Source organism: Ictalurus punctatus, chromosome 12, assembly GCF_001660625.3.
Source record: "Ictalurus punctatus breed USDA103 chromosome 12, Coco_2.0, whole genome shotgun sequence".
Taxonomy (NCBI): Eukaryota; Metazoa; Chordata; class Actinopteri; order Siluriformes; family Ictaluridae; genus Ictalurus; species Ictalurus punctatus.
In genome coordinates this window covers 20,419,685-20,444,422 of record NC_030427.2, presented here as the reverse complement: position 1 = coordinate 20,444,422, position 24,738 = coordinate 20,419,685, and the positions used below count along the sequence as shown (strand labels likewise).

Here is a 24,738-nt window from a genome sequence, read left to right as displayed (position 1 = left end):
TTTCTCAGCACCACACACACATGTATGATGAGAAACAGCAGAGCTACATGTTCACAGTTTCATTTGCAAAGGGAAGTTGAAGTCAAAACCCTGCATTTGGTTATAATGGTATGCAGAATCTGTCAGCAACCTGCATTTGAATTATTGTACTGAACATGGTTCACTTCTTTAATGCTGTTTCTATTTAACTGTCGTACCTGTTTTCGAAACCGGGATGTGAGAAGTGAAAGAATGTTCTTCCGTGTGTTTCTTTTCCTCAGGAGTATTGGTGTCATCACCTACATTCTGTAAGTACTTATTTTTCCCATCTGAGTCATGCTTTGGAAAAAACACACAGGCCAACTTTTATGAAAAGTGACACTTCTGAAAAGCTTTTTCAGCATGATAACTGTTGAGCTGAATGCAGTTTGAGCGAGCATGGTCATTAAAATGAGTGAATCTTGTGCACGTGAGTGTGAGAGAGAAAGAGAGAGAGAGCACTTCGTTTCAGTGAGCAATGAGCACTTAATAAGCGCTAAATAAAATGTTCGATGATGCCCCAATTGCTTAATACTAAGTAGTACTCATTTCAGTATCGGTATCTGTGTTGATGAGTAACAAAAAACCTGTACTCTTACTCAGTCCTAAAAAATAGTAGGGAAAATCAGTCAAACAGTCCAATAGTCCAAATGGTCCATAGTGGACAGGAATATTATTGGCATGGTAGACTCACTGTAGACTATTCAGGCAAAGTCACACCATAGGTTAAAAAACAGGAGCAAAAATGGTCAAGCAAATTCTTTAAGTGATCATACACAGGGAAGGTACGTTAAGTAAACAGTGGCAAGACTTCACAAGATATCCTGTTAAACAGGCAGATTAATGCTGCATTCAAGGTGTCATTGCAATTGTAATTTCCTGCCTAAAAGCCATTGAAAATGCCCCTCAACTTGAAATTTCAACTCGTCAACTTGGGTCAAACCCTCAACTACCAGCTCCTTCCCCATTTACAGTACTTCCCCTTCACACTGAAGAGTGCTGAGTCTCCTGTCTTTACTGAGTTTATAGCTTTGGCTTTAGTTAATATACTGGCATATAACCCCAATTCCCAAAAAATTGGGACGCTGTATAAAGTGTAAATTAAAACAGAATGCAATGATTTGCAAATCTCATAAACCCGTATGTTATTCACAATAGAACATAGAAAACATATCAAATGTTTAAACTGAGTAAATGTACCATTTTAATGGAAAAAATAAGTTCATTTTGAATTTGATGGCCGCAGCATGTCTCAAAAAAGTTGGGACGGGGCAACTAAAGGCTAGAAAAGTAAGTGTTACTAAAAATAAACAGCTGGATTTTGCAACTAATTAGGTTAATCATGTTACTGACCTGTTGCCAATTAACCTCCAGCTGTTTCTTTTTATGTTTCCAGCCTTTTGTTGCCCCCGTCTCAAAGTTTTTGAGACGTGTTGCGGCCATCAAATTCAAAATTACTTTTTCTTTCTTAAAATGGTACATTTCCTCAGTTGAAACATTTGATATGTTTTCTATGTTCAATTGTGAATATGGGTTTATGAGAGTTTCAAATTACTTCATTCTGTTTTTATTTTTACATTTTACCCTGCGTCCCAACTTTTTTGGAATTAGGGTTGTCGTACTTGGTTAACTCGAAAACATTGACTATACTAATCACTGTTTTTAGAAGATAATCATCAGCATTAGAGTTCTTACTAATGTTAGTCGGATAGATTGTTGCTAAGCTACTCGCCATTGTCCACCACGGTTGCTGTGCTGCAATTTCAGTCCAAAATGCTGCATGAACGTTTAAAGTTTATTATAGTAGAACAGTACCAGCAATCACTCAGGCCTGTAACTGTAAAAGTCAGAGGTGGGAAATGATGTTAGTACAATTTGCAACTTGCAACCACGTACAAGGCACCACTGGTACAGCATACCTAGAGAAAAAATGCTGTGAATTTCAAACAGGTCTGCAGATAGTTCAGAGCTCTAAGGAAGGTGACCTCTTGTGGTTGGTGGGAGACGTGCAGGTAGCCACTATTACAATTGCAGGATGGCTTGAAAAACCCCTCACATGGTAAAATATAGACACTTTCTACTAGAATTCTGCATGTTTTCCTGAACTGAAATGTGTCTCTTTACTTCTGAGAGTGAAAAGGGCTGTATCACTCAACCGATCTCTGTTCTCTTGACTTATAATAATAATAACTTTCATTATTAATGTCTTTTTTAGGTTATTTAGTACAAAGTGGAGCATTGCGGACAACTTGCTGTTCCGATACTTTCGGGGGGGTTTTGTATGTTCTTTTAAACGAGACATTTTAAAGTATATAATTAACAGAAAAGCTTGATTTTGGTCAGAAATACAGCCATAGCAACTTCTGATGGGTTTTTCTGAGCCACCTCACAACTTTCACTGTGTTTATAGCAGATCATAGCATATTTATATATATATATATATATATATATATATATATATATATATATTAGTACAGTATTTAAATAATAATAGCAATAATAACAACAGGACTGAACTTTTTTCCTCAGTGTCACTATATGGAGGCTGAGTTGGATGCAAGTGCAGATTTTCAGTTTTAATGAATACCAAACAAAACACAAAACAAGCATTATGAACCGACATCAAAACACTAAAGCAAGAATCAAACATTTACAAAGAGCATGAACACAAAGGCAGAAACGGCAGCGATGAAAGACAAACGCAAGACAAGGAGTGCAGTGCAAACTGTGGCTATATAAACATAAGTGCTGGTGCAGGTGGTCATGTGACCGTGATGCAGTGAGGTGCAGTGGCTGCTGGGAACTGTAGTCCAGAGTTCCTTCTCTGATATACATGACACTCAGTAGTCGCGTCTATCTCATGTTACTCCAGCCTGTATGGAAATCTTGTCAAATGACAACAATATTTCTAAATATGGATTCAGACATATTGCAGTATAGCATATAACTGATTCATGATGGATGCCTGTTTCCAGATGGATGGAGGAATTTTTTCAGAGGTTAAGGAAATGAGTTTAAATAACAGTTTAAAGCATGATATTACAAAAATGTAATGAGTTTTTTTTTTTTTAAAGCAATATATGTTTGTGTGTTTCCTTTTCTTTAAAGATGTGCATGCGCGATATTTCTCTCTGAGATTAAAGTAACATTTGACCCTTTCAGGCTGAGCGGTCTTTCTCCGTTCCAAGGTGAGACAAATGAAGAGACGCTGAGGAATATTGTGGAGTTGAAGTACCAGTTCGAACCGCACTACTTCAGCCAAACCAGCTCTATGGCCAAAGATTTTATCCAGAAGCTACTAGTCAAAGAGCAAAGGTAACACATTTTGTACACAGTCTATAAGAAAATACTGCACATTAGAGGCCTAGAAAGAACTCGTATTGTAGATATGTGTGTGGTTGCATACTGTTGTAAGCTTATCGGCTCACGTGGCTGATGACGTGTTCAGAATATTATGTGAGCTGCATTTTATCCTTCACGTCTTCCCTTAAGGAACTGTTCACCTAAATCTCCCTCTGTACAATATTGATAAAAATATGTGCCTGATGCTTATGATACACATAATCAACTCCTTTTTGGATCAGTCATATGTTATTTCAGTAACGCTTTACAGTAAGGTTCTCTTATGAAGAGAGAGGCCAGAAGAGGCCATACGTTCATTACTGCATCGTTGTTGATTATCTTTCATGTCTTTTTATTTTGCTTTTGTGTGTGTGTGTGATTGTAATGCAGTGAGAGGATGACTGCCGAGGAATGTCTGATTCACCCCTGGATTAAAGTAAGCTTCGCCCCTCCTCACAAACCACTTTTAAATGTAACTGAGGAAACTGTCAGCAGGTACATGAGATGTAGCGTTTGAATGTGTTTTCTGTTGTAGCCTCTCACTAGGACACAGATAGCGAAGAGAAATCGCTCTTCCATCAACATGAAGAACTTTAGGATGTTCAACGCTAAGAGAAAGTGGAAGGTGGGTCATGTTTGCTCTCGGCTCTGAATCACCACACACTGAATACACCACTGCTACTTACGCAAACATCACCTGCCAAAGGTGTGCACATAGATTTTGTTTAAAGACTTCGGATAGGTAAAGCTGTCTGCTTGCTCTGGTTCGGTTTCATGCAGTGGATTTGCACTGTGTCTTCCTGTACACACATAAAACCATATATGCAGGATGACTTGAGCTTTTTCTCATGCCATTAGTTGTTAACCTCTACATTCTAAGAATTACACACGCACACACACACACAAAATCACTGTATAGTGATATGATAAAACATCATATTGTATTTTGTATATTTATTTCTCTATATGCAGTTATATTTTTAGAACAGACCTGTTATGAGGAGATTTGTCTGCATGTATAACCAGCTAAACTGTCGTGTTTTAATTACTTTTCTTGGCCGAATGATTTGATCTACAAACTATTTGTTACTAAGTAATATAACTAAGTAAAATTGAGTGGAATAACTAGATATACACTCACTGAGCACTTTATCAAGAACACCTGTACACCTACTCATTCATTTAATTATCTAATCAACCAATCACGTGGCAGGAGTGCACGTTGGTTTGAGTATTTCTATAACTGCTGATCTCCTGGGATTTTCACACACAACAGTCTGTAGAGTTTACTCAGAATGGTGCAATAAAAAAAAAACCAGTACGCGGCAGTTCTGTAAGCGGAAACGTCTTGTTGGTGAGAGAGGTCAAGGGAAAATGCCCAGACTGGTTCGAACTGACAGAAAGGCTACAGTAACACAGATAATCACTCTGTACAATTGTGGTGAGCAGAAAAGAATCTCAGAACGCACAACACGTCGAACGTTGAGGCGGATGGGCTGCAACAGGAGAAGACTGCATCAGGTTCTGTCAGCCAAGAACAGAAACTGGACAGGTGAAGACTGGAAAAACATAGCCTGGTATAAAGAATCTGGATTTCCACCGTTGCACACAGATGGTAGGGTCAGAATTTATACTCAGTCACACTGATATGCCATCATAGTTCTAGTATGTACCATACTTTTCAGTCCAAATCTAACTACACTTGCCATGGGCTCCTCAGTGAGTGATGACTCACATGCTGTATCAGCTCATCTGTGGCCTACAGAGACATCTACTGCTTATATGTAGGAGTGCAACATCAGTCCAGATGTAAACATTGCTCAGTAAGAGCTATGAACTATAAAACAGTTAGTTCAACATACTGTAGATGATTTATGGAAGTGGTTCTCGAAGTCGGGTCTAGAGACCCACATATTGTAGGTCCATGAGGCATAGCCAGGATGTCCGTGATTATTTATTTTGTTTTAAGTCAGTGGAAATCACAAGTATGAAAGTTATTATATTTAGGGGTCCAAGCACCAAAGTCAGCTCAGGTCTAATGTATTCTATGTATGGAAGATTCTATGGCTCCAAAAAAAAATATTATTTGACAAATGTAAATAATATGTACTGAGAAGGTTAGTGGAATTTATTTTGCTGCCTTTCTCTCAGAGCTAATAAACCACCCGAATAAACAAAGTAATAAAAACATACAGTTTGCTCAAACAAGATGATAGCTATGTACAGTACCTAAGTATTCACCCTTCTTGAACTTTTTCGTATTTTGTAACATTACAACCTGAAATTGAAATATAATTAATTGGGGTTTGCTGAAACTACAAACAGGATTTCATACGTTTTTGTGGCGTTCATATGTTTTTTTTTGTTTTTTGTTTTTTTTGCAATAGTGGCTTTTTCTAGATATGGTTGTCTCATGAACAACATCCCTCTACCTCCTTCCCCAGTTACCTTTGACCTCTTGGTTGCTTCTTTAACTAACGCTGTCCTTACTCTGGCTTTGACCTTTGATGGCTCTAGGTCACGGTTGTGCAAGATTAAATGCTTAAGAGTAAAACAAGGCACTGGAGCTTACTTGTGATATCACTGAAGTGTATGTTTGGATGGGAATGCAGTTATATGAAGGTGTGGTTTTGTTCAGAATTCTGTAAGAAGTGAAGTGTGGATCTATTAGTCTACTGAAGTGTGTGCTGGAATGAAATGAAATTGACATTCCATACTCTGTCCTGTTTATGTTTACATGTATGTAATTGTGAGTATTTTATTTGTAGATGTCCTATAACATGGTGTCAGCCTGCAATCGCCTGTGCAAGCTCAAGCTGGATTGTAAGACCAATGCCTTGGAAAAACAAGACCTGGTAAGATGTTAACATAAGCGATGTTAGCCATCTATAATAGCCAGAGGTGGGAAATAATAAAGTACATAGACTTTGCAGCTGTTTGTGTGAGTACAGTACATGCAAGCACAGTGTATTGCATCAAAAACAGATAATGAGCTTTGTCATTCAGGATTGAACTTTAAATATAAAAACAAGGCATGAATATAAAACATACTTTATATAAAACACGTCTTATTTAATTAGTTGATGTTTTCCGGCTTCACGAGAAATCAAAATTAGTGTTCGATTTGAGGCACGGACGTCTTTCTTACTTGTGATTCTTCTTCTGTAGTTGTGTACATTTACTTGAGTAAATTATTTAATGTTGCCGAGTTTTTGAGTAAGGAATACCGCCTCTGAAAATAGCAGTAATTACTGATTTAACACCTCGAAAGTAACTCATCATGTTTCTATTTGTGTCTTATGTCTCTGTTTTTTCTTATTGTTTAGAGATCTTGTGAGAGCGACCAGGAAGACACTGAGACAAAAACCGCCTCTCTCTTACGTCGCCGACTCAGCAACAGTTCCTAGAGGAGGGACGCGGCAGTGAAATCATCTGCAGAGCATTAAGGAAAGCAGGTGGACGGTTTCTTGGTAAAGACCTATACCGAGAAACATAAAGCTTTGCGGGCCAAAGAAATTTTGCTACTCATCTTGTACCCGCAATGTTTCCTACTGCAGCAGGAAACGATAGTGGGCGAAATCCACAGCATTCTGTAAACTAATATGCAAGTTTATTCCCAGACACATACCTCTATGATTGCATCATCTAAATGATGATGATTCAGCTTGATGTCCTCACAGAGGTTACAGCCCCAAAAAAACTGAGCTGTGCTCCAGAACTTTTAATACGCCCTTCCAAACCTTCCATTGCCTGCTTCCCTTGGGAAACAGCATCTTAAGTGCCATTACATGAAGTTCGTTCGATGACCCCTTGGCGAGAAGTCAATATCATTGTAGACTTTAAGAGTACGTTTTTGTGAACTGATGCAATTTTCCGTTTCAAACACAGCAAATGATGGTGTTTTTAAACTTTAAACAACAGCACAAAATATTTAATACACCAAAACATTAAGCATTTGCTCTTATGGTTTACACAGACTCCATGTAAATATGCCCAATTAACAATAGCACAATAGTTAGCTAGCCTTTTGTACATAGCTTAAAGGAAATATATACATCGACTACAACAAATTCACTTCCAATGCATTGTGGCTGCCAAAACTGGTTGCACTCATATCAAACATTTTGCTCTCACTCCTCTCTCTGGGCTGGAAGTGTCCACTTGTGTGACGTTTCCAAGTCCTGAGTAAAGTCAACAACGGTATTTTGAGAGCTGAGTCAGATTTAATATGAACATCCTGGAATTGTCTAGGTACTGGTATTTGTGCTAATGAACCATCAAGCTGGGATATATCGAAGGGATTTGGGAACATTTACTTGATGATAAAATGCCTTCAGGAATGGGCAGACTCTTATGTTGTGTGCCTTAACTGACATAAAATATAACCACTGATTTCTGGCTTGTGAATCTTTTACTGATATCACACCTAAAATCGTAGACTTGTGCACATACATTTAAGGGATGCGTGTTTGGTACAAAGCCAAGTTCCAGCTGAGGAGTATCACACTGTGTGTTTATGCATTCTTATCGTGACTGTTAAATGGGTCAGTTGTGGAATGCTGTAACTGATCATTTTTTGGTGCCAAGACTACTAGGAGTTGGAAAAAGAGTCCAATGAGAAAGCGATGTAACTGAGGGTCATGTTGTACATTTAAGTATTGTACGTTAAATATTTTTCCTCTCTATCGCCATCTCTGTTTGAAACATAAAATTGCAAGTTACTTACGGAGTTATTTTGTACGTGGGTTGTGCTTCGGCATTGCTCCTCTGAGCGGATGAATCCGATGGTTTGAGTTATTCGTATGTGTTGTATATTAGCTCCAGTACTTTTCAACGGAGGTGGTGGTGGATACGGTTTTCTTGGAGTAGAATTGAGTTCCCCTCTCTCTCTTTGCTAGCAGAAAACAAGTGCAATTTACCACATTGACCATAGCGAAACAAATAAACAAACAAAAAAAACATAGGAAACATGATACCTAGCCGATTTCAAGGACTGAGCCACTGAAATGTCTTACCTCTTCAACAGAAAAGTCTTCAGTCTTCAATCCCTTCAGAGTTGTCACCACCTCTCCAAAGCCATGCTGATATTTATTCTCGTTTTAGCACGGGCTTTGTCGCTTTCCCTTTTTGACTGCAGGCTCTCCGCAGTTCAGATGTTTCTTGATTTTGACAGCAGCTGATTCTCCCAGATGCCGACGGTGATTGCCGTTTAGAACGATCCAGATTAAAAGCAGCTGTCTAGATCACATGTTTAAATTGTTGTAAGAATAAGCTACAAACACTCCACCATCCTCAGCCCCCACACACGCGATATAGTAGTCGGCTTTTCTTCTTTGTGTTTACGGACGTGACATAAACACGCAAAGACGAATGACGTCAAACTGACGTTTCCCGACAAATACGACCCGACCGCTCAAATTATAAATCATTATTTTAAGCTTACCGTTGCAAATCGGGGTATGGTAAGGATACAGTTTTTAACTTTATTTTTTAATGTACAGGCTCAATTATAGATTGATTATAGATCAATTATCATTTTCATCCAAAAAAAGTTAGATACTGCAGCTTTAAGGCAAGAATCGAACCTAAAGGAAATAGCGTGACATAAAGGATGCCGTTTCAGAGTATGACAAACCAATATCACTGTTTTCAGTATATCACCAACAACAATGTTACTATTACACAGAATAGATCTGATTTTTTTTTTGTATAATCAATACATTGTATGATACAGTATATACACACCAAGCTCTTTCTTCTACTTGCATAGATTCCAGACTACCAGGGAAGTAGTAGATATTCCCACGTGCTTGTTTCCTTGTTAAGTTCAAAGAGCAAAGCCACTTTGTGACTTTCCCATTCTCAGTTTGCTGAGAAGTGGATTCAGAGACGTTCTGTATAATCCTTTAAGCCTTTTGTTTCTTGCTAACTTCATTATTGGTAAATCTGCATTATCAAAGGTATGTGCATTGAAACATATCTTGGATGATTATAATTCTAGTGTTTGATTTAGTACTCTTAGAACAGACATGTGGACTATTCATAAAGTATGTATATATTGTGTATTGTTGAGCTTTTCTAAATTCAGACTAGTATGGCAAACTCCTTGATTTGCTAGACTCTGCTGGTTAATCAAATGGATCAGTGTCCAAATTAGTTGGAACTGGATCATCTTTGATAAGCATTTACAGAACCTTGCCCAAACAGCAGCATAGTAACGGCAATAGTAATGCATTAAGCATCCAGGCAATGTGTATATTGATGCCTATTCATTATCATTCCTCTGATGCTGTATGTTCACAGCAGGGAGTGAAGCAAACAGCAAACACTGTTGCTGGGCCTTCTAGGAAAATAAAGGTAAGCTCCTTTGCTGCATGTTTGCAGCAGAAACCAAAAAAGGTTCAGCTACTCATCAGTGTGCAGGAGCCAAATGCAAATGCTATTACCAACAAGATGACAGTGTAATGAACTTGGTACAGCTGCCTTCCATACAGAGACAGACCCTGATGTTCTATCAGTGGCATTAGGTTCACCATTGTTTTGATCATAATGGTGAAAAGCTCAGCGAAACAGGTTGGTCCAAAATACGTAATTACATTGAGATCTGACCCTTTAACGGGACAAATCATGCCAGCACAACAGTGTCAACAGACCTGCCATCCATCTGTATATACTCTTCCAGACAAGGCCTGTGTCCATGAGTTCTCAAATGCTGTGTAACCAGCCAATTGTGTGCTTTGTGGAACGCCATCATAGGCCTCTGCTGTCTAAAGACAGGTTAGTAATTGAGTGCTCTATCAAGATCTGTTATGAACCCTCTTTGTGACCTTGATACATTAGTTCTGGTGGGAAGAAGTAGAATGTGTCATTTTGTCAATGTATATTTGGTCAATGTAAAAATGGTTCAGTGACTAAGTGGAGAATGTAGCAGTGTCCTTAGCACAGGATCATGATCATGAACTTTGCGATTTGTACTCAACAAGGAAATGAGCACACAGGAATATCCACTTGTTCTGAAGGAAACTGCGGTCATCCACACAGTTGTACAACCACAGTACAGAATCTTACACCGCGAAGAAGAAGTCATTTTTCAAAAACTCAACGCAACATACAATTATAGTTTGCCTGATGTTAGGCTACCATGTTTTATTAATCCTGTGCTGTACTGTATTTTGCAATATTTCATTTACACAACATTAAATGTAGAATTAGACTTCTTTCTATAGGTGTACCACACCCATACTTGGTATGAAAGTTCACCTTAATCCTTAGTGAATTATGAAACACTAACATTTTTCATCACAAAATTAATACTGATGGTCACCATCAGTATTAATATATAACAATGTTGTATAAGACATCTTTTCACAGCTGTGAAACAACCATGTCATACTGAAATGCTATGAAGAAATTTCAGATCAGGCACAGTGGGTAAGTCCCAGAGCTATAAAATGTAGTTTTTTTATGGATGGCCATGGATTTACGCACTTATTAAATTTAAACTTAAATGTTTACTGTTTAACAATCACAAATGCTATTACACCATTGAATAGATTTGCTAAATAGGTGTCTGTATCACAGGATGTAATTTAATAGAAAAAAAAAGTCTTCCATTATATTCAGGACCGCTTCTACTTAAAAAAATATATGGTTATTTTTGCACGGTTGTTCAGCATATTATTTTCCTAATATATATGTTCTGGCTATATGATGGAATATGTTATTGTAAGTCATCTCACTGGTGTAGGGTTGAATTCATGTAAAATTATCATTATAAAGTACTATAAATATATTGTCAACATTTATTTTTTAATAATGCATGAGTGACACTGGAGCTGTAATTTAAAGCAGTTATACTTACCATTATTTTCTTTAACAGTATTGAATTGTACAATTTGAGTGTATTGTGTACTTTTGTTTTTATATGCTTATTTTTATTTTTATTCTTAACTTTGTATCCTTTTGAGGATGCAATTACGTGCATGCGTATTTTCTTACTGTAAAATGTTGTACTTAATGTCAGACTTGTATCGTTTGACATTGTGTAATATTAATAAAATATTGCCTGTGATATCAACTTTCCCAAATCTCCATTGCGTCACTTGCCGCAAAATATACACACAGATACATACAAATAAAATGATACAAGTCCGTCCATGACTATGTTTTAGTACATTTAGTAATATAGCATTCATAATTCTATGCATGTATGCATATCGTACATTACACAGATAATTTCAAACTCATTTATTATGCACATACTTTGTATTAACTTGTTTTTGAAGAGACTAGAATGAATGAATGTGAGATCTACCTAGTAATAGACAAAAAAATCTGTTTGTAGCAGGGGTGTAGTTTCCAGGGGGACAGGGGGAGAAGTAACACTTGTACTGTTGTAAGTGAACATCTTTAATGGATATGCTTTGTGGCATGTTAAACTCTCACAGTAAATGATGTATAGAAGTTTTAATCAGTTACAGTATGCATTCACTTGGACTGTTATTATGCCCTGAGTAATTTGTTTTAATGAAACAATCGTCTAATCCAAAAAAATGAAAAATGCTTGTGGATGATAGCTAGCTAGCTAGCTAGCTAGATAAATAGAGAGAGAGAGAGAGAGAGAGAGAGAGAGAGAGAGAGAGAGAGATAGATAGAACGATAGATATTATCTATCTAATTGAAAATATCTGAAAGCATCCCCATTCACACTTCAACACCCCCTCCCCCTCTTTGTGCCATATTGTTTTGAAAATGTTTCCATACTGATTTCCAAAAATACATTTACTGCGTGTAATAAACTTACACACTAAACCATCTCAAGTTATGCAGAAATGCACTATGGCAATAGCATAAATAAGAAGAATGTCCTATGTAGCAAAAACAGAAAAACAGGGATAATCCTACATTGTTGGACAGGCAAGGTAGACCTGACAATGTAATTAAGCAATATCACGCAAGCAATAGTGCAGTTACACTCAATATCAGCAAGGGTGTGATTTGGCAGAGCGCTCGGTTCCTGCACAACTGCGAGTGCAATACCGCTTTTACACAACGGGTCTATAAACAAGAAATTAATATCGAGTAAGTGACATTTCGGACACAATGTGGCCAAATGTTCTGTTTGTTTGCTTCGCGAACATAAATAGATCCATAAGATGCTACACTCACTTGTAGCATGTCGGGTAACTGGCTAGCTAGCTCATATTGATTTGTACATTCCTGTTAAAGGTTCTTCCAGTGAAATGGGCATCCCTTCGTCTTTCATCAAAAACATTCAAAGTCAAAATGTATATTTTTGAAAATAATCACTTGCAATGTCCACTGATGATGTCACTAAAACTATTGTAGTAACTGCTTCAAGCTAGGAAATTGAATTTTACATGCCGAACCCATGTGCGGAGTGATACACAGTGAAACGTCCCAGTGCGGTTATCCTAAGCATAAGCACTCTTGGAATGCAGCTCAACCAATCAAATTAGTGGAGCGGAACTAACTGTTGCAGACCATGCTTTTTATATAAGCTGTGGGTTGTTTGTTTTTGTTTCTTTCTAAAGTTTAGGTTAGTATGAGGTTTAGGATACAGTGTAGAAAATTCTTACTATGTGCAGTATAACTACATACATACAATATATACATTCAGATTTAAAATTTTTGTTCCACATTCAAATTCAAATATTTTAATTAAAAAGACTGTCAGCATAACAGTTGTATTCTGAAGTCATAAAATATTTCATTTGTCCTCTGTGTAATGACCCAACTGAGAACAAACCCAACTTCAACCCAACTATTGGCAAGTGTAATTTGGAAATGAAAATATGTGTATTACGGTTCATTTATCAAAGTATTAATAGCCTACTGTAAGCCTTTATCTAATGCTGAGAGAACTCCCTGCTGAAAAAAACAACAGAAACACTCATAGAATTTGTAATGGTTTTAATGATTATAATGGTAATTGTATTGGTTTTAATGGAAACTGTAATGGTCCTTGTGGGTCTCTACTGGTAATCTGTTGTCTTCTATTGGTGGCATGTCATGTCTAGTGGATCTCATTAAGGACTAATAATGGTAATGGTTTTAATGGTTATTAATGGTATTTAATGGTATTTGTAGTGGAAATCATTAGAATTTCTGTGATGGTTACTATTGATTTTTTCCAGCAGGGTTGTGAGCAACTTTGTTTTGATTTGAAGACTACTAGGGACAAGAAGTATGGGACAAGAAGCTGGGGTCAAATATAAGTTTCCATTTTAAACAGCCTTTAAATCCTCAGCAGCTTTCTGAACTTCACGGAATGATCCAGAAACAATAGAGATTCATAAAAGACATCACCTGCAGAACACTGTGAATTCAAATTTGTTAAGTGATGTCTGATCAGTGCTGCTAACGCCTCACCTTCAGCTCACCTATAACATGACGCAAATAAGGGGCGTGGTTTCTACTTCAAAGTAAAAAAAACATCTTTCACAGCATCTTGTACCACTTTGTTGCCAGATTGTGTGAATTGTAGTTTGTGAATAAATTACCGATGTATTTAAGGATGGGCAATCGTAACAGAGCTAGACGGTTCATCTGACAGCGCTAGATGAATATCATGAAGCACAGTCATTTTTGTCCTCAAAAAATAGGTTGTGCTGAGTGCAAACATTGACTGCTGTTTACCAGTATATTTCAGTTGGTACCTTACATTTGTTACTTACTTACATTATTTTGATTAACATGAGGGAATAGCCAATGTCAGCTGGCTAACAGATGTGATTCGATAAAATATCAAACTTTTCAAACTAGGTTAGTTTGGTGTCACTAGCCAAGTGGAGGCACAGCTAAGCTATCAGTGTATGGGTTTAGCTGCTACAGAGCCATGTAAAGTACATTATCTTTCCTTATGCTCTGCTCATATCATGTTCACGTAACCTTGTATAGACATTTACACACCTTGTTTTCCTGCTCAGCATCAGAGGATGTTACTGTTTCAGTTTCAACCCCTTTTACTGCTATAAAATTTAAAACTCTATGTATATCCATTTTTTCCTCACACAGACTGTGAGCTAGCATTTGGCAGAATTTAGAGCTTTCAGCCAATAAGACACAAGTGTTTCCATGTATTTTCCTGTAAACCCTGTCTGACTGGTCTCGCCTCCGTTCACTGAAAATATCAAATTACAACACCGCCGTCTTCTTTTACGTTCACTCACGTAGTGACAAACCGCTCCAAGTGGAGAATTATTCAGGGCTAAAGAATATTGTTTTCTTAACAGGGTGGCTTAGTGGTTAGCACGTTCGCCTCACACCTCCAGGATTGGGGGTTCGATTCCCACCATGGCCCTGTGTGTGCGGAGTTTGCATGTTCTCCCCGTGCTGCGGGGGTTTCCTCAAGGTGCTCGGGTTTTCTCCCCCAATCCAAAGACATGCATGGTAGGCTGATTGGCATGTCCAAACTGTCCATAGTGTGTGAATGTGAGTGTGCCCTGCAATGGATTGGCACCCTGCCTTGTGCCTGATGTTCCCTGGGATAGGTTTCTTATTGACATCAGTTTCTTATTGACTCCAGGTTTCTTATTGACATCAGTAACTGTAATCAAATGATGTACATTCTAATGTAATGCGTTACATTACTGCGTTATCAGACAAAGTCATTAGATTTCAATAACGCGTTGCTTTGTACTTTGTAACGCTCTTCCTGAAAGCACCGTTACTGTGTACTTTGTAACGCGTTACACCTCAGTTCGAAAGTTTAACCTGTCAGGGTGAATGTACACAATCTGGCAACCTGGGCAGGAGGCTCGTGAGCCAGTAGATAACAGAGCGCGTTATTAATTCAGATGCTGGTGAGAATACCGCATAAACAGAGAACTTTTTTCCCGAAGAAGAGCACTTTTTCAGCTACTTTTTGAAACGAAGACTTTATTTATTTATTGTTTTATTTATTTATTTCGCCAGACCAGCGAGGGCTCACAGTGACACCACCACGACACCTAGATTTCAAGAACCATCACAGGTAACGTGAATTTATATCAGAAACAGCCATTACGGTACAAATACTGAAGTTCTGCTTTTACAATTCATTTACGCCGACACTAACGGGGTGCCTGAACATTTAAGCACTGAAATGTAGCAAAGAACTTTGAACTATCCAAATGAAACATAATAACGAGACTTATTTTTGTCTTCAAACTCTAGTGAGAATAAATGTACGGAAACACGACACACAGCACAAGCGTGTGTCCTCAGGTTCAAAAGGTTGCAATAAAAAATATATGTATATAATAATTTTAAAAAAAGTTACAAAGCATTTTCCTGAACTTAAATGCGCTTTTCCACCGGTTCCACCGGACTGCTGCACGAGTCGGTTCGTTAAGTTCCCCGTATATCATCGCCTTTTCCACCGCCAAGCAACCCGTGCTGTACTCCCTGCTGCTCTCATGAGTCATGTGAGTCGACTCAGAAGCTAGGAAGCTGACAAAACTATTTACTATAAAAGGATTTTTTTTTTTAAATACTGACGTCACGTTAGGTATTTTTTTTCTGTGGTATAGTTAAAAATGTAGGCCTGCATTAAAAATTATTATTATTTTTTAAACATATAATAATGAAATTCCGATATCCAGTTTGGAAAAACCAAAGAAAATGCCCCCTCAAGTCAAATCAAAACGGCCACTCACGGCATCAACAGTAAACAAAGTAGCAGTTCTTACCTTTAAATGAATTATAGGCTATTCTGTCATCAATTACTCACCCTCGTGTTGTTCCGAACCCATAAGACGTTCGTTCATCTTCAGAACACAAATGAAGACATTTTTAATGAAAGCTGGGAGATTTCTGTCCCTTCGTGTACAGTCCAGTAACCAAAACATTCAATCTCCAAAAAGTTCATAAAGGCATCGTAAAAGTAATCCATGTGACTCCATTGGTTTAATCCCATCACTTCATTTTATGAAGCGATACGGACTCTATTGAAGTCTTTATTCACAAAATATCTCCGACGCGCGTTTGTTTGAGTTCCGAAGATGAAGGAAAATCTTGGGGTTTGGAACGACGTGAGGGTGAGTAACTGATGGCAGAATTTTCATTTTTTCGTGAACTATCCATTAAAACTCTATCAAAATACAGACATATTCGCTTCTTAAATCTACCTGAATAACGCTGACTCTATAGTTCGCTGTTTTGAGGAAGACAATGAACGTCCAAGCGGTCGAATAGTCGTTGGAGTACAGAAGAGATGCTGACTGTTATTTCAGTTTGGAGTCAACCAAGTTTCCAGCAACAATTTGAAAATAGAAGTACACGATAATCGAGTACACAAGAAGCATCTATTTTCGTTTCACGACCCTGAAAGTGTTTAATATCTGTGGGAGGGTCACTGATACGTAGATAGCATGACTGAATATGACAAGTAGCAGCAGTCAAACATCTTTTTTTTCCCAATTTGAGGCAATGTCTGCATAGAAAATCATGGACATGTGCATCTGGATGGGACTGAAATGATCAGGAGACTGCTGAGTTTGGCTGAAAACAGTTGGTAATTAGGTGTTCAGTTTTCTCAGAGGAGGACGGAGAAAAAAAAACAACAACACACAGATATTGTTGATCCAGACGGACATAGCTGTAAAATAGGAAATGACTCCAAGACCTTGTGTAACTTTAATCCCATCCAGACTGGGCTATAATGTAATTTACGGTGAACATACGTCCTCTTTTTCCTGGACATGTTTTTTTTTTTTTTTTCAGACCATAAAAAAGCGTCCGGCCGGGATTTCTAAATTTGAGAAAATATCTGTGATTCGGCTTTAGTTTCATTGTGATGTGCTTATGGTCTAATACTGTATCATTTGCATCGCTTTAACTTTTCTCTGTAATTCGCGCCTTCTCGCACACCAACTGGTCGATTATAAAAGGCTTGCAGTAATTACTGGCCAAATTCCTGCCTCTCAACTATTAATCTACTCTCAGCGAACACGCGAAGGTGAAGCGCTGTTGTGTACGGCGTCAAACAGTTGCTTGACAATAGCAGCACATGACTGATGTCCTGAGTCAAAACAATGCCCACGGCCATATAAGGTCATTTTTAATTTCATGTTATCATATTGCTTCGTATTAAATGGCCATTCAAACGTGTACATGATGGCAGAAGGTACACTCATGGCATCTAATATTGTATTTTATTCCATGAACAGTCAAAGAATGTAGCTGAATTCTTTAAATGTGGGCAGAGTGAAATCAATCATTTTTATTTTATTTATGTATATTTATGTGACACCCCCTCCACCCCCAAGATAATTACAGTCATCTGCCATGTGCATGAAGTGAAGTGATGAGATATGGAGTAGAGTAAAGTGGAGTCAAAACAGAAGACGTGAACCATAAGTACATCTCAGTTTTTTATGTTCTATTGAAATTCCTGTTAAGCAGCTAACTTTGGTTAGCTGCTAATGAATACCAGCAAGCTAATGTTAGCATATTAGTGTAGCCTAACCAGCTAGAACCAAAATGATCTACTAAACTGAAACGATCCCAGATGCACCACCTTTTGCCTATTTGACATAAAATGCTTTTTTTTTTTTATGGACTTTTATAATGTAAAAATCATAACCCATCATTTTGAATGAAATGTTTTTTAAGGTAGATGTTACCTCTTTTTCCAAACAGAGAAAAACATTGGAGGGAAATGGTACATTTTACATGAAAAAATAATATATTATGTATATTCTCATATACAGTTGTTTTCCAGTCCGTACGGGATTTGAAGTTTTTTTTGTGATTGTTGCGGCCAAAAATGCTTGATTTTGCTGCAGCTTTTTTCAAAATTTGCGATGCAGATGATTTAATTAGGAAATGACGTCCAGATGCCAAACAAATACACTTCGTTTTTTGAAGTTTCCAGCTGAGGTCACCAAATCTGACCAGGGCGTGAGAGATGCATTGAAGCTCCTGCTCTGTGAGTAATAGTTTCTTATCCAAAAAACGCTGTTTAAAACCATGACCTCATGGCGAGACCGAGTTAAGAGGTTATCACCAGAGGAAACATGGGTTAGAAGTAACAGCAGAAGAGAATGGATTAAGCACTCCTTTCCGTTTGAATCATCACGCACTTCACTTATCATGCATCACGTGCTCTGCTTGTAACTTTTCGCTTATATTTGTCGCACTTGCTCCTTTTGTTCCGCTGTACACTTGGGTATGTATGTATGACAATAATAATAGACTCGTTGTAACATGTCTGAGTACAAGCACTCTCAGTAGTGACCGTCTCTGTTCTGCCTCCAAACATTACTTAATAGACGCTCCCCAGCATTTGTAGAACTGTACGTTCCTTTAACAGCTCTCGGATCGGACAGAAAAAAAACAAGGTCCATAAAATAGATAAATAGTAAATGGTAATGACTTGATACTACTAAAATAAAGGCAAGAGAAACTCGCTGAAGGGAGCGACTGTACAAAAAAAAACAAAAAAACTGAATGGACAAAAACAGATTTGTACAGAACAGAGCATGGAAATCTCTTGCTAATAGTGTCCCTGAACTGTGTGTGTGTGTGTGTGTAAGTGTGTGTAAGTGTGTGTATGTGCAAGGCCAGCTGTGATAAAGCCATAAAAGGAAATGATAGTGAAATAATGATCCGCTTGGGGGGTTTATTGGCATGGGGAGAGGAACTTTTAAGTGGGAGAGGCGTCATAACATGTGGACAGCTTAGCAGCTGATCCTAATGCAGAACAGAACAGCAGCATCAGCATCTCCTGTGTTGAGACGTGCGTTTACAGTCACGTCTCTCAAAGTGTATGCCACATGCCATTTGCTTCATCTCTTCAAACTACTTCCTTGGTTAAAGTGCACCTGTTATGGTTTTTCAAATATTACCTTTCATGTAGTGTGTTATAGAGCTGTTTGTGAACATAAAAAGTCTGCAAAGTTTCAAAAATCAAAGAGCACAACAAAAGAAGGAGCTGATTCAGAACAGCTGAAACGAGTTGTTAGTAATTCCAGACTTTACTTCCTGTACTAACCTATGTAGGTTTGTAACAAAAAGCCCCGCCTCTGATCTTCATTGGCTGCTCGCTGACAGCGGTAGACCAATCACAACAGACTGGGACATCTGACTAATCAGAGCAGAGTGTGCTCTCTGAAAGGAGGAGTTTAGAATGAATCCTATAGAACGGATCATTGAACGAGTCGTTTTGACACTGAGGAAAAAATGTAATGCTGCAGTTTAAATTATGAGCACATTAAAGTGTGTTTTGACATTGGATGCATGTAAAGCTATTGTATGAGACCTTTAAAACAAAATTAGGCACGTTGGAAAACCATAATAGATGTACTTTAAAAAAAATCAAATTGTTATCTCTTAATGAACAATACCTGCGTTAAGAACGAGAATGAAAATGAAGACTCTTCTTGACTTCTGTAAGCTAATAAATAAAGATCTTGAATTTTTATGAGGAAAAACAAAAAGATAAAGGTGCCCAATCGTGGATATTTGACTGATTTGGACTGCAGTTCTACAGTATTCAGGACCCCTAGTTTCCACCCTTGCCCTCCTTGTCACTGAATAAGAAAAGGAAGAAGGTAGAAGTATGCAGAGAGAGAAAGAGACAAAAGAGGAACGGGGGAGGGTGCGTTCACGGTCATGGAGTGAGTGATGGCAGAGGAGGTGACCGGGGGATGGACAGACTGTAGCAGAGGTGAAGAAAGCCAAAAAAAAACAAAAAAACACCACAGCACAAGCCAGGAGGGTCTAGGGGCAGGAAGATGAGTGGTGAGTTTTCCTAGACTTTCTTTCACTATCTTTCAGTTTTATTTGTTCATCAGAACAAAGGAAACACTAATAGACCCGAGAATACAGAGATCTTAACTGTAGAGAGGTTTACCGCAAAGCACAACTGCCTTCAGCCTATAGTTTATAGCTATTTGTATTTATACCAAGCGCCTGCAGTAGTGGTGTGATTGGATATCGTCATGAGGATACACTGTAATAAATATAGTTATGTTATACAATAGTGTAGTACAGTGTAGTGTTAAGGTTATACTGTTAAATCCTGTTATGCTTATATATATATATATATACATATATATATATATACACACACACACACACATATATATATATATATGTATACATATATATATATATATATATATATATATATATATATATATATATATATATGCAAAAATTTGTAGAAACTTGTCTGAAATGTTTCTCATGAGCTTAAAAACCTTTTGATCTGAAGGTGTATGATTAAATGTTTGAAATCTGTGTTGTAGACAAAAATATAATTGTGCCAACATATTCATTTCTTTCATTAGAAAACTAACATTTTATTTACAAAAACATATTTTTTTAGACGGACGACTTGGAGCGAAATATTCCGAAAAGCATCCAGTAAGTGTCCAGTGTAGGTGGGAGCTCCTATAATACGGTTTAAAAATCTCAGGGTCATTCCTCAAGAAATCAGCTGAGAAAATGCCGAGAATACATTTCTGGAAATTCTAGGCAAGAAGGGTGTCTACTTTGACGATGATAAAATACTCAATTATTTTATGATTTTTTTTTTTATCACAGCACAATTCCCATAGTTCCCATTTATGTTATTCCAGAGTTTTGATGACTTTATTATTATTCTAAAATGTGTGGGAAAAAATGATAAAGAATGATTGTGTGTAAACTTTTTGACTGGTAGGGTGTATATATATATATATATATATATATATATATATATATATATATATATATACACATATATAGTGACCCTCAAATATGCTACAAGACTATAAACTCATATGTAGTTTAAACAGGCTTCCCACCAAAGATTTTACTTCTCCAAAGATGCTGTAGAGTTATACGTAAGTTACAGATTGACGTATACACTCAGCGGGGTCCGTGCTGAGTAGTCCGTACAGGAATTCACAGATTTTTTTGTGTGTGATTTTGCTGCGGCTTTCTACCAAATTTTTTGTGGAAAATGAGTTGAATTGGTGAAATTGCAATTCCACCGAATTGTTTTGTCTTTTGCAGTGATGTTTGTTCATAAAAGGGACTTTTTACTGTACTCATGTTCGACGCATGTGAATCACTGAGGGCTTTGGCTGAATGAGTGTTGTGCTGACGTCACATGACATGTCTTGTGCTCTTCCAAATATTGCAGCGTTTCCTTGGTTTTGCGTTAATTTCTGCGATCACAAAATCCCGGAGGGACTGTTTAATAGCTTGCTAAATGCTTGTTTATTACCCACAGATCTTTCAACCATGCATGTCAAGAGCTTCAGATAATGTTCATATCAAACATTAGAATGGTGTGATCTCAGTGACGTTTGGCTGTGGAATGGTTTTTGGGCTGGTTTGAGTTTTTCCAGAAACTGCTGATCTCCTGGGATTTTCACACATAACAGTGTATAGAGTTTATACAGAATGGTTCAGGGGGAAAAAAACATCCAGTGAGCATCAGTTCTGTTCTATGTTGATGAGAGAGGGTCAGAGGAGAATGACCAGACTGGTTTGGAAGGCTACAGTAGTTCAAATAAGCACTCTTTACAACCGCGGTGAGCAGAAAAGAAAGCATCTCCAAACACAAACACACAACACATCAAAACTTGAAAACAGCTGAAGATCACATCGGGGTCAGGAATCTGAAGCTACTGCAGGTGCAGGATAGTTGAAGATTTGAAACAGTCCAGGTGATGTTTTTCTAATTTTCAGCTCTTGGCTTTTTATGCTAATGCAGCAGTCAGACCCAGTGCGAATATAATTCACCCAGAGGAAAAGGCAACATAGAGAAGGGGAAAGGATGTGGGACGTGAAAGATGGTTAGTTTTGCATCATGCTAACTTGTTGTAAACATTTTGACTTGTGTATTCATTGGCCTCAGATTTGTGAGCCAATAGAAAGCAAGTGGGCGGGGCTATTGTCTGGTTGGTAAAGAAAATTGAGGAGCTATTAATTAAGTGAATTAGGTAGCGGTTACAACTTTTACTTGAGTGTTTTTTGTTGTTGTTGTTGTTTTTTGTTTTTTTACTGTTGCTTGGCCGAAGAAAAATCACATCCACTGACATACACCAAGGTCTTTGTGGTAAAATTCAGATTTTTCTCTCTGCCTGCTCAAATTTACTTGCTGGTAAAAAAAAAAAAAAGAGTGTGAAATGAGTCCCGGGTTTGTGAGCTGCAGTTAAACATGAAGCCTTCATTAAGAACATATTCATCCGACTCTGGTTTTTCTTTTTTTTCATGCTAATCTGGTTTCTAAGGAGACGAGAGTAGCTTGAGTCATGAATCAAGCTTTAATGTCCTCATGATGCACCTGCAGGCTTCACTGACCCGGAACACACACACACACACACGCACGTCTTACACTTTGCTGTGACACATCATCGCCTCCATTGAGTGTTTGCACTTTGGGAGAGGGACAGTGGAGTACGTGTTAGGTCAGAATTATGATGGATGGATTGTGAATGAAGGGAGGGAAAGCCTTAAGAAAGGAGGAGGAAAAAACAGGAATAAGTAGTTAAAGAAAGGGAAGCAGCTTGGTAAGTTGTTTTCTTTTGCCCTATCTTGATACATTAATGTAGAACAGCAGTTTTAGAGTAAGGCCGAGGCCGTGTTTAACATACAGACGCAGGACCTGTTTTGTTTCCGTCGCTGTAGAACAGATACTGGGTGGAAATCTGAGCTTTTTTGTTTGGAACTCATCTGAGATTTTAGGAATTTTCAGAGGGAGGGACATACAGAGAGAGAGACACAGGAAGCACAGGAAAGGAAGACAGAGCAAATGTTTCAGGAAGGAATGAGGAGAGGGTTTTTTGGATTTTGGGAGGGAGTAAAAGAAAAGCAGGAGGGGGAAAGAGGTGAAGAGAGAGAGAGAGAGAGAGAGAGAGGCAGGGAGAGTTAGGGTTAAGGATAGTGAGTGTGTGAGGAAGAGTTTGGGCGTGTTGAGAGGAGAAGCATGCTGGCTGCCTTCACAGTGAGGTAACATGATTACATTATCATGACATACTGTAGTATTTAGACAGGATTTAGATGTAACAACACAGTTATGCAGATATAAGTTTGATTTCACTTCAAATGTTTGAGGCCCAAACCCGTGTTTTACGCCATTTCGGATTATCAGTGTCCGTTTTTTATTTGATTACGCAACTCATGTAAAAGAGAATGTTTGACTTTATATTGTTCCACTTAACTGATTAGCTGAATGATTGATTTAAGCATTTAAGTATTAAACCTAACAAATCTTGATTAAAGCAAATTGATTTATATTTCACAGTAAACGTTACTCAAAGATTTCAATTGTTAATGAGAACTAAAAATCAATTTTGGGCTCAGATTGTAGTTTTGGTTTGTTGGGAAGCTTTTGTAATCTATAGCACTCCTTTTGTGCCTTTATCTCTACTTTTTCCTCTATCTGTATTCTCTCTCTAGGCGTGTGTGGGGGGTGGGGTGGGGGGGTGTAATAACAGGTTTATCACCGGTGTGTTTGCTGACTGATTAAGTGGTGTGCTTTTTGCAAGTTTGCATGCACACGTGTCCATACTCACATGCTTATTACTGCACTACTCTTCAAATAATAGCTTTGATGCAGCTATATATATATATATATATATATATATATATATATATATATACACACGTGTGTGTGGTGGGGAGGGGAAGCGTTGTGCTGAATGGATGTATACAGGACGTATGTTGATGATATGTGGCACATGGAAAGGACAAATGAGTTTATTTTGACTTTTATATGATAGCAACGGACATGAGGAGAACGAGCTTATGTACGTTTGTGGTTTGTTTATCTTTGTTGGTTTCGGTGTTTACATTAAAAAGTACCTTTAAGGTCTAAAATGTAATCAGTCTGATTCAATAAAATTCATATTTAGTTGTGAGCTCGTAGCATAATATCACACTGGATTGTGTCTTGAGGCTGCCAAGCATTTTTTAGAGGGATTTCATAATGGCTTTTAAATCAAGTTTACCACTATAATACTCTAACCAATCCACTTATTAATCACGCATTCATATCTTCAAGCATATTATTATTATTATTATTATTATTATTATTATTATTAATAATAATGAAGTCTGTACACTATGCAGTCCGTACAGGATTTCTCTGAGATTTTTTTTTTTGCGATTGTTGCGGCAAAAAATCTGTCCCTCCAGGATTTCGTGATGTTGCAATCGCGGAAATGAACGCAAAATCACACAAACTCTACAATATTCGGAGGAGCTTTCAATTGTTCAAAATTACAGCAGATTTACACGAGTACAGCTAAAAGGTCTCGTTTACCAACAAACATCATTGCGAAAGAGCACGCAAAACTATTTCATGCAATTGAATTTTTGCCAATTCAAAAAAATTTGGCCGCAATAATCACAAAAAGAGCACAGCGAAATCCTGTA

The 24,738-nt window shown here is 37.7% G+C and overlaps 2 protein-coding genes across 6 annotated transcripts in view; both read left to right on the top strand.

The window, feature by feature from the left end:
• Nucleotides 1-11,437, top strand: part of si:dkey-240h12.4 (death-associated protein kinase 2) — a 34,447-nt gene extending 23,010 nt beyond the window's left edge. Inside the window, exons 7-12 of the mRNA XM_017482062.3 lie at nucleotides 261-287; nucleotides 3,181-3,333; nucleotides 3,751-3,796; nucleotides 3,896-3,985; nucleotides 6,129-6,215; nucleotides 6,687-11,437. Of these exons, the coding sequence (XP_017337551.1) occupies nucleotides 261-287; nucleotides 3,181-3,333; nucleotides 3,751-3,796; nucleotides 3,896-3,985; nucleotides 6,129-6,215; nucleotides 6,687-6,767 (484 nt within the window). The 3' untranslated portion in view covers nucleotides 6,768-11,437. The remainder of the gene's footprint in view (nucleotides 1-260; nucleotides 288-3,180; nucleotides 3,334-3,750; nucleotides 3,797-3,895; nucleotides 3,986-6,128; nucleotides 6,216-6,686) is intronic.
• A 3,759-nt stretch (nucleotides 11,438-15,196) lies between these two features.
• Nucleotides 15,197-24,738, top strand: part of arhgef1a (Rho guanine nucleotide exchange factor (GEF) 1a) — an 87,483-nt gene continuing 77,941 nt past the window's right edge. The window contains exon 1 of one of the 5 annotated variants that reach the window (XM_017481350.3): nucleotides 15,197-15,355. The gene's annotated coding sequence lies outside the window, so the exon portion shown is untranslated. Of the gene's footprint in view, nucleotides 15,356-23,156; nucleotides 23,311-24,738 lie in introns of those variants that run through there. The other 4 variants (XM_017481351.3, XM_047159160.2, XM_017481349.3 and 1 more) reach the window with 4 other exon arrangements.